General features: G+C 42.1%; 1 protein-coding gene across 1 annotated transcript in view; it reads left to right on the top strand.

Annotated features, from left to right (window-relative positions):
- Positions 1–5822, top strand: part of SHROOM2 (shroom family member 2) — a 39688-nt gene extending 33866 nt beyond the window's left edge. The window contains exon 7 of the mRNA XM_010181960.1: positions 4986–5822. Within this exon, the coding sequence (XP_010180262.1) occupies positions 4986–5262 (277 nt within the window). The 3' untranslated portion in view covers positions 5263–5822. The remainder of the gene's footprint in view (positions 1–4985) is intronic.
- The last annotated feature ends 4336 nt before the right edge of the window (positions 5823–10158 follow it).

Raw genomic sequence — 10158 nt, 5'->3', positions numbered from 1 at the left:
GAAGAGCGGGTGAGAAAGGCCAATAGTAATATCACTGCATTTAGTGAACCTGGTGTGAGCGTTTTTGCTTGGTTTTGTTTATCTCAATTGCAGAGCTCAAGATGAGGGATAGCAAATGGATCCATCGCGTAAAGCCATTTTCTTTACGTTTCTTGAAACTTTTCTCTTTGCCTCGCTTTTGCTTGGAATACTAAAACTACAAGTGGCTTGGTGAGAAAAAGTGATGTTTTTGGGGTGCAACATACTAGAAAACAGACTTCTTAGCAGTAGTTCTTCTCAGTCTTTAAATTTTTGCTAAAAGCGTGAAAAGGAGGCAAACAAAAAGTATTTTAATAATTCAGGATGGGAAAAGGAGTGTCACTTTGTGTCATAATGCAGAAAGCTTACAGACTTCTTCAAACTCAGCAAGGATCTGGATAAAAATCATAGAATCACAGAATGGTTTGGGTTGGAAGGGACCTCAAAGCTCATCCAGTCCAACCCCCTGCCATGGGCTTGGACACCTCCCACCAGACCAGGTTGCTCAAAGCCCTGTCCAACCTGGCCTTGATTGGACATAGCTGTAAGGTTGTTTCTTATCTATAAGGTTGTTACAAAGAAAGTGTTTCTCATCTATTACAGCTTCCTTCACAATGCCTAGCAAGGAACAAGAGCAAGAAATGGCAGAAGGACAAGTCTTAAAAGCAAAAAAAAGTGCAGGGGCATGGGGGGGAAGGGCAGGAGGAAGCATGGCAAAAGGAAATTTTCAACAGAGAACATGTTTTAGCCAACCAGAATAGCCCAGTGGAGGAATCCCAGCAGATATGAAAGTTTCAGGAGCGTTCAAGGTGCTTTTATCTGTCGGACTCCACCTCTGCTGGTAGCGCTTTGTTGAGCTCCAGATCCCATCAGGCCTGAGCTGGGAAGCAGATATCTAGTGACACAGATAGGCACCAAAGGAGAGATGTAGATAGGTGTGAAAATGAAAGTTAAAATAAACAAAATAGAGAGGGTGGCGGGCAGGTATGTGTCAAATGAGTTTAGCTTCTGCAGGTAAATGAATGTAAGTTGAGATTTCTGACTTGTAGCTGGAGACTATGGGAAATGCCAGCAGTCCACTTAAGTGTTGTAACAGTATTTTTTTTCCATGGGCTATGGATTCGTGTTGTGTTTCTTCAGTGTGCTCCGTTGTTTCACCAAGAGGAACCAGTGAGTGCTGGGACTAGTTTGAAGCTGTGTTTTTGCTGTTTGGCCCTAGCTGCTGCCAAACATTCTTGTTTAATGGCTGTCCAGACCCCTCTCTGACTGAGGCAAAGGGAAGGTATTTGACAGCTTGTTACAGGGCAGATCAAAGTTTCTGAAACTTAAAGAAATTTAATCCTTCTTTAGACTTCTTTTTTCTAAATGTGGTTGTTGTTGCTTAGTGGGCTCAAAGACGACAGCATGAGCTGGGGAAAGAGCCAGCAGATGATATGAGCATATAGGAAACACCATTTGAGAGCTGTGATGAAAATAGCTTATTGGCTAAGTGTGGCAAAGGAAGAAGGTGAGTAGGTGGTGTAGTAAGGGCAGTCAGAAATTGTCTGTGTGGTTTGCTGTCAAATTTAGACTGACAGAAATCCAAATCCCTAACATACACCAGTCCCCATTCATCTTTTCATGCAGTCTTGCCTCAGTAACATCAGAAATATATCTAACAGTGTTGGTCAGAGATACTTTTCAACGGGATCAAGTCCCCAGGTACTTTGACTATAAATACAATGCATATAGCATTACTTGTGCTTATCTTTTAATTTAGACTGGCACATGTGGCTTTTTGGTTGTCCTTTGGTATTTTGTACTATTTGGTATTTTTGTACTAATGTACTACATAAAGAAAACAGGGGATGTTACTTGCACCCCTGGGGATCATATCCTCAGTGATCACTGATTTTTTTTTCTTAATTTTTTTTAAGCTGATGTCTAATAAACATTACTCAGATAGTTTTGCACTTTCTAGGAACCACCAACAGCTCAGCAGATTTCCTAAACAAACAGTCTGTCAGCAGGCAAATAATCACTGCTGAATTAATCTTTTGATGGTCTGTCATAGATCTCTCTTGCCACAAGGAACACCATGAGGTGTTTCAACTTCAGCTTCTGAAAGGGGCTTCATTTGAAATTGCTGTCAGCCTCCTTCCTTCCACACACTGACACCAGTGTCTTCTCATTATTTTCCTGATCAGTCAAAGGCAGAGCGTGTTGAGAACCCTAAAGTGCTGAACCAGCAACCCAGAGATGTGATCCGGCCCACAAGACCTGTTACTGCAAGACTAGGGACAAGTGCCAGGGATGGTAGTTTGGGAACTGGATGCTAAGAAGTCAGATGCATGGAGGACGTTCCTTTTCGTGTGGCTGCAGTTCAAGACAGTGAGCAGTTCTTGAGAAAGACTCTCAACAGAAGGAGCCAAAGACTCTTCAGAAGGCCTGTGTTTGGCTGGGCCTTCAGAGCAGTGCTAACTGCAAAAAAACCCTTCTGCACTCTGCTTGACTTTGGTTGGTTGAAAACAGTCAGATGAAGCCATCATTTATGCCTTTCATTACCCATTGCTCAAAGAGCCTTCTAAACAGGCTTTTGGTGTCAGTCACCTTTGGCAGAGGTAGAAGCAAATTCAAGACTTAACTCATTTGCCTTCTGCCTTTCTGCGTCCCACTTCTCTTAGGTAGTTCCTACATCTCCAGAAGGGCAGAGGTACCAAGGTGTCATACAAAGTTGATAACGAAAGTAGTGTTTCCTTTCCTTAAACTGTCAGGTTACTTGTGTTCATCTTAAAGTCATGCCACAGGCTTGGTAAGAAAAAACCATACAGCTCAAATCTCAGGAACTGTTATGAAGGACTAAACGTTTGATTGTTCCTGTGTCTGTTGACAGTGATAACGAATTACTTTAAAAGCAGAGCTATTTCATCCCAAGGTTAAGCAGGTAACTTTACAACTGAGCTACCAGCTGGTTGATATGTGCCCTCTTGTGTTCATCAGTTTCTAATTCTGCTGCTGCTGCTCAGTGTACACACAAGATGCAAGCAAGGCTGCCCTGGAGAGTGGTCTAGTCACGTTCCTGAGTTTGGGCTTGGCTGCAAGGTCCCCTGGTGAATTTAGGAGAACAGTACTTCCACCTCTTTGCAGCAGAATGCCCTGCTTGCAACTTGCAGTGGGAAATTTTTTTTCCCCTTCTCAAAGGAAGACTGAAGTGTGTTTTTTCTAATAATGTGTTATTTCTGTGACTTGTCTTCCATGGCTGTCTTGAATCCTGAGTTAATCCAGGCTGTGTATTTTAAGTACATTGAGAGTGGAAGTCTGAAAGCATTTCACCCTCTGAGCTTTGTGCTGTCTACAGAAAAAGAGGCAGCACAGGGTATGTGTGCAACTTTGACAGATCTATAAAAGCTTGTTGTTCTGTATCCCCCGTTGTCTCATACTTCCATCCTGAAAAGACTCTATTTTGTAGTCTCCAAAAACACTTTTCTGTAAATCCTTTAGGCTTGTTATAGCATGTGTGATTTAACATGATGTCCAAATGAAAAAAGGTGGACAGATTTATTTGAACAGACTGTGGTTTATTTGAAGACATAGGTTCTCAAAGAAAATTCATCTCTGAAGCAAAGCTAAAAGTTAGAGAGTGGTGCCTCTTAGGGGCACTTTTTAATTAAGTTCAGACTCTGTACAGGAATTCTTGACGTCAGAGTAGGCCAGCCATGCTCTGTTGCTGGAAAAAGGCAATCACTTCTAGGCAGACATCTGCAATAGGTTAGTAATTAGTTATTAATAGATTAATAACACTCCTGTTTCTTTCCATGTACTGCTAAAGGAGTGTAGCCAAATGACTCAGGTGTAGACAGGTGAAGTTGGGTAAGGTGTACCTCACCCTATATGTTCCTACAGATGTGCAAATGGGATATAGCTCCTACCCTCTTTCTCTGTGCATTTCTCCATTCAACTTCCCTTTTTCCTGTTTTGCCTCATTAGGCAAAGTTTACAGCCCTTTTCAGAAGATGATGCCCTTTTGAGAAGGGCAGTGAAGCTGGTGAGGGGTCTGGAGCACAAGTCATATGAGGAGCAGCTGAGGGAGCTGGGGTTGTTTAGGCTGGAGAAGAGGAGACTGAGGAGACCTTATCACCCTCTACAACTACCTGAGAGGAGGTTGTAGCGAGGTGGGAGTCAGTCTCCCAAGTAACAAGTGATAGGACGAGAGGAAATGGCCTCAAGTTGCACCAGGGGAGGTTTAAATTGGATGTTGGGAAAAACATCTTCACTGAAAGGGTTATCAGGCACAGGAACTGGCTGCCCAGGGAAGTGGTGGAGTCACCACCCCCCGAGGTATTTAAAAGACAGACAGATGAGGTGCTTGGAGAAACACGGTTTAGTAGTGGACAGGTTATGGTTGGACTCAAAGATCTTAAAGGTCTTTTCCAGCCAAATGATTCTGTGATACCTTTTTTTTTTTACTTCCCTCTTACTGTCTTGCCCCAGCTCTCACTTGTATCTTAAGACCGCATGACTTCACATCTCATGGAGAAGCCATGCAGATTGCAGCAGAACTGCGAAATACCGCAGTGTCAGGAGCTGTGTAAGAGCAAACTGCTCCGCAAATCAGTCTGTCTGTGGGTCTCTAACCACAGCTGCTTCAGTGCTGTGTGTTGAAGATACAAGACATTGCTGAGTGAAGTCTTAACTTGGAGAACTTGGATGTTCCTCAAAGACAACTGTATTTTATATAGCTATTTTGAACTATTAAATAGTAAAGTAGTCTTTGAAGTTCTTGTTATTGAGGAAAATAGAAATGAATGGTGCATCTTTCATTGTTTTACTACTTTTTTTCCTGTTTGTAAATGCATTTTATTAGAATAAACTTTATTCCACCTCTAGAAGTATTCAGGGAAGTTTTTGTCTTTGCAGATAAAACACACTTGAGACTTAAAGCACTGAAGCTGTTGTCCCAACCCAGTTAATTTTTAACTGTTTCTCTTTCCTCCCAAGCGGACACTGGTAGAGAAGCAGAAGCTGCTCACCCAGCAACATGAAGATGCAAAGGAACTGAAGGAAAACCTGGATCGTCGAGAGCGCATTGTCTTTGACATTTTGGCTAACTACTTGAGTGAGGAGAACTTAGCAGACTATGAGCACTTTGTAAAAATGAAGTCGGCCCTCATCATTGAGCAGAGAGAGCTTGAGGACAAGATCAAGCTGGGGGAAGAGCAACTGAAGTGTCTGACCGACAGCCTCCAACCTGAACGGCTCAAATAAGGGGACTGAGTTTGACCAAGGATGTGAAAAACGGGAAAGAAGGAAGGGATGGGGGAGTTTCCAAGAATACAAATGAGTATCTTGGCTTGTCTGAGTGTCCGGTAAAGAAGCAAGTGCACAAGAGAAAATTAGCTCTCACAACAGCAATAATGCTCTTTCGTTCTTTTTGGGATGATGTATTTAATTTTTTAGAACACGCTTTTATTGCTGGACTCTACAGCTGTTTCTCATTGCTTAACTCACAGAAAACTCCACAGAAACCTTTCTGCTCAGTAAGTTGAAAGTCTGTGGCAGCTGTGCATGCAAACCACGATGTTTTTAGAGTAGGTTGTATACTTTCTTTACGTTCCGATGCTGTACAGACTGCTGGGAAACCCAACAGCCATTTTATGAATGCACACAAATTTAGAAGCTCTAAATTTAGTGGCTTTTTATTTTTTTTAAAGACACATTAAACAGGGGAAGCGTGCATCTTATAGCTAATATATTCAGGTTGCTGAAATGTAGTGTCACTCTGATCCTGTGGCATCAGACACTTTTTTGTAATATTGTATATAGGATGGCACTTTCCCCTTGCAGGACATAACTTTACAATCAGTCTCAGTTAAACACTTCTTAAACCAGCTTGCAAATCACCTAATGGCTACCTTGCTGAAGGTTTTTTTAAAAATTATTTTGCAGGACATAGTTGTACACCCTCTTACTGCAATGCAAGTGATTTTCTTCACCAGGTTGTACTCGATTTAAGAAACAGGCTGGAAGTACTGTGCTGATTTTGTTCAAAACATTTCTCGCCTAAATTATTTAGAAAGCTCATTTGCTCTTTCTTGTGCTTATGATGTATGTTTCTATTCCTCCTCCTCCTCCAAAACTGCTACACTTTATGAAAATAAATGTAGGCTAAGGACACTGCTTCTGTATTTCTTCTGATTGCTCAACGTTGTGATGGTTTTACGTAGTTAAGTTATACTGAGGTTGACCTACACAGTGCTGTTCGTTCTTTCCTCTTTCGCAGACTACCAAATGCAATATAAACAACTTCTGCCATGTAAATACTGTGCGTTACTCAGAGCAACTCTGCTTTGTAACTGTGAACACAAGTGGGTTTTGTTTGTTTGTTTGTTTTTCCCATTGCACAATGATAAATGAGAGGATGGTAGTTCATGGTATCAGACATTACTGGTTGTGTTCTGGTGATACTGCCATTGACTCGTGACAGATGATTTCCAGTAGCTCTAAAAAGAGGTGCTAACTCACGTTCTGGCGCAGAAATATGTTACACTGGCTTGCTCAGATACCTACAGAGAAATTCTGTAGTGCCCAAATGTCAAGCTCCGTGTTAAGATAAAGTTTTGCAGGCAAAGGAAAGTCTTGGATGACTTTGTGTATATGCCATTTACATTGTAGTACGGGAAATGTTTCTCTCTCTGGACAAACATTTCCCAACAAGAAGCCATTTTTGAGGCGGATGTGAATGCCAGTCTGTAGCTAAGCATGTAGAAAATACAAGTAGGTGTTGAAAAGAGAGAGAAAAGACTTCTTCCCACTATTTCTGCAGTGGCAAGCCTTCACAAAAGGTTTTCTGTCCTTCTTACCTGAGTCTTCTCTTCTGCGAGGAGAGAACCGGAGAGGCACTGCTCAGCCAATTCCTTGCAAGCTGGGGAACTGGGGAGCAAAGATCTCCGGAGCCAGTTCCTTTACAGACAGGTGTAAGTGTTAAAAGGATTGTTGCTCCCCTTCTAGTGCACTACTCTGTATGCCTGGACCAAATCGTTAGTGAAATCATGTTGATGTGTCTCAGTTGAGGTCAAATGGAGCTACCCTTTTACAAGGCCTACAGCTGACCGTAGTTTCCTCGTCCTAGTGCAGAAATGTCGTCACCTGGCATCTCACAGTTCTATGCTGCTATGTTCCTAGGACAAGTGATCCCTTTGTCCTTAAACTTCTCCCTTAACCGTAACAAACCCAAAACTAAACACTTTCCAAATAAATTATGCTTGTCTTTTAGCTTGGAGAAAAGTGTGCATTGTTTTATCTGTGGCATTTTAAAAATTTTACATATTGTGGTTACTCTGAAATGTGTATGTGAAATGTGAATAATAATATAATTGCAATGTGTTTGTATACAGTACTTTGATTTAGATCTTTCTGATAAGAAGTAGCAATATTGTGAATGCTCTATATATTACCCTTTCCACAGAAGAGTTGCGTAGACACCATTCTCTCCTTTCCTTTTTAAAAACTGTTGGAAATCTCTCACCCTGGGAACACGAAGATGGTTGCCTCCCGATGTTACGTGTAAATCTGTAAATAGCTATACTGTTGCTTTTTGAAAAAATCTGGTGCTAATGTTTTGCCTTTGGCATCCTGGGGGTGGCTGTTTCTTCACCCTGTGGTGTTCTCAACTCTAGATCCCTTTGTATAGTGAAAGACTTCCACTGTGTTTGGATCCTGCAGCCCAGAGTGAAAATGTACAGTTTTCCTGCCTGACACTTAACACTTACCTACTGACAAATGGTATTGCTTGACTTTGAGAAAATAAACTGTATATTTCAATGTAGAGTTAGTTCTTGTGTGCAGATTTACCTGTCAAAACCTCCTGTTTTGCTGGGCACTGTTGGCCGTCTCCTGGTGCCCATCAGCAGTGCCTGTAGCTTGTGAAGGCCAGGGTGGATATCTGATGGTCTGAAGTAGCTCGCTGTGTTTCCACAGATTATTTAACACGTTGACATCATTGATGATTCTCAAGTTCCCAGTGTAAGTACCAGAATCGTGTTCATGTCTATTCAGTATTTCAGTTGTGTGAGTATGAGCAGGCAGACAGGAAGATGTGTTAAGAGGTGGATAAAATAAATCAGTCTCTCACGACTTATGGTGTATATAACAGGGAAGGAGTTAGGATTTTTCTCCTTGGGCTGTCACAGAATCACAGAATCTTAGGAGTTGGAAGGGACCTCTGGAGACCATCCAGTCCAACCCCCTGCCAGAGCAGGATCACCTAGACCAGGTCACACAGGAATGTGTCCAGGCGGGTTTTGAATGTCTCCAGAGGAGACTCCACAGCCTCTCTGGGCAGTTCCAGTGCTCTGTCACCCTCACAGTGAAAAAGTTTTTCTTCATGTTCAGATTGAACCTCCTATGCTGCAGCTTGCACCCATTGCCTCTCGTCCTGTCATTGGCTGGCACTGAGAAGAGCCTGGCTCCTTCCTCCTGACACTCGCCCTCTGCAAATTTATAAACATTCCAATGATATTTTGAAACTTAAGTGCTTTCCCTCCCCCTTCTTCTCTCCCCCTGTGTGCACATGGACCCACCTCTTCAGGCTTGGTGTCCTGGGCACTTGATAAGACCCAGGATGGCAATTACAGGGGAAAATAACAGTCTAGTTTTTGTGTACTGATTGAATTGGAAAAAAACGCTTGTTTTTAATCGGAAATCAGGCTCTTTATGTTCTGGTTTAGGGTATTTGACACCCTCAGATTTCAAAGGAGTCACTGTTTCATGATGGTGGTTCCTAATCAAACTCTTTTGATTCATTTTGGTGCTATTGTCTCAGCTTTTACAGCTAAAGTAATCTGTTGGCAATCCAGTAGCTAGCAAGGCCTTATGGTGAGTGTACAGAAGAACAGGAACTCCTACTTTTAATGGTGCCCAGTCATTTACTGCAGAAGCTCATAGGTTCTAATTAAGGGCTTCTCCATCATGGGGTTTTTTTAGAGTATAAATTGGTTTTTCCACATGTTTGGGTGGAACCTGCCCATAGAGTAGATGTTACAAAAATTAATAATTACACCCTTAAAGTCCTGGACTGTACATTGTCAATTGTCAGCAGTGGTTAGTTGGTCATCACATTCACTTACCACAGTTCCAGTCTGTAATATAATGTTTTATAATCCACAAACTGTAAGGTGAGTGACCCATGTGGTTTAGCAGCTCACCTCTGAAATCCCGAGGTTCATTCTCCCTGCCTACTGTTTTGACAGTGTTTCTATGAATAAAGTCTTTCCAGTTGAAGTAGGTTACCTTCATTTAATACATCTCAGGAGAAAATCTGAATTGAAATAAATTCAGTGCAGTTCAAACAGCAGAAAGTAGTTTCTCTCTCTAACTACAATAGCACACCTACAAGCAGAGCAGGTATCTTTCCAAAACAGGCTATGTTTAGGATCTTTTTCTTGGTCGTAATCATGTGGGCAGATAAGCTGAGTTTTATTTTAGTCAAAGCAGTTGAGCCTTTTCTGAGAACAAAGCTAGAAAAATGCATATTAAAAATCCCCACAACAGCTTCATTTTTAGGTGCTTTGATATCTCTGTCTTGGAGGCAGTCTCCTAAATTTGGCTGGGGAGATGACCCTGTGGCTAGGCTGTGCTTTCTGCTACTGCTAAACACATCTGTGGAGTCTGTAGCAGTAAATCTGATTCTTACTCCCCCTAATTCTTCTGGATACAACAAACTGGTAAGGTTAACAAGAAACTTACCCACTAGCTGTTGTTACCTATTGCCTGCTACTTCTTTTCTGTGAAAGATAATAAAAACTGTTTCTATAAATGTATTAACAACAAAAGGAGGGTTAAGGAGAATCTCCATCCCTTACTGGATGCAGGGAGAACCATAGTGACAAAGGATGAAGATAAGGCTGAGGTACTTAATGCTTTCTTTTCCAGAGTCTTTAATAGTAAGACCAGTTGTTCCCCAGGCACACCGCCCGCTGAGCCAGAAGACAAGGATGGGGAGCCAAACAAAGCACCCATGATCCAACAGGAAATCATTAGTGACCTGCTCTGCCAATTAGACACACAAGTTTATATGGGGCCAGACAGGATCCACCCAAGAGTACCGATGGAGCTGGTGGAGGTGCTCACCCAGCCCTTTTCCATCATCTGTCAGCAGTCCTG

This window comes from Mesitornis unicolor, unplaced genomic scaffold (assembly GCF_000695765.1).
Source record: "Mesitornis unicolor isolate BGI_N332 unplaced genomic scaffold, ASM69576v1 scaffold27523, whole genome shotgun sequence".
Classification (NCBI taxonomy): Eukaryota; Metazoa; Chordata; class Aves; order Mesitornithiformes; family Mesitornithidae; genus Mesitornis; species Mesitornis unicolor.
This window is presented reverse-complemented; position numbering and strand designations above follow the sequence as displayed.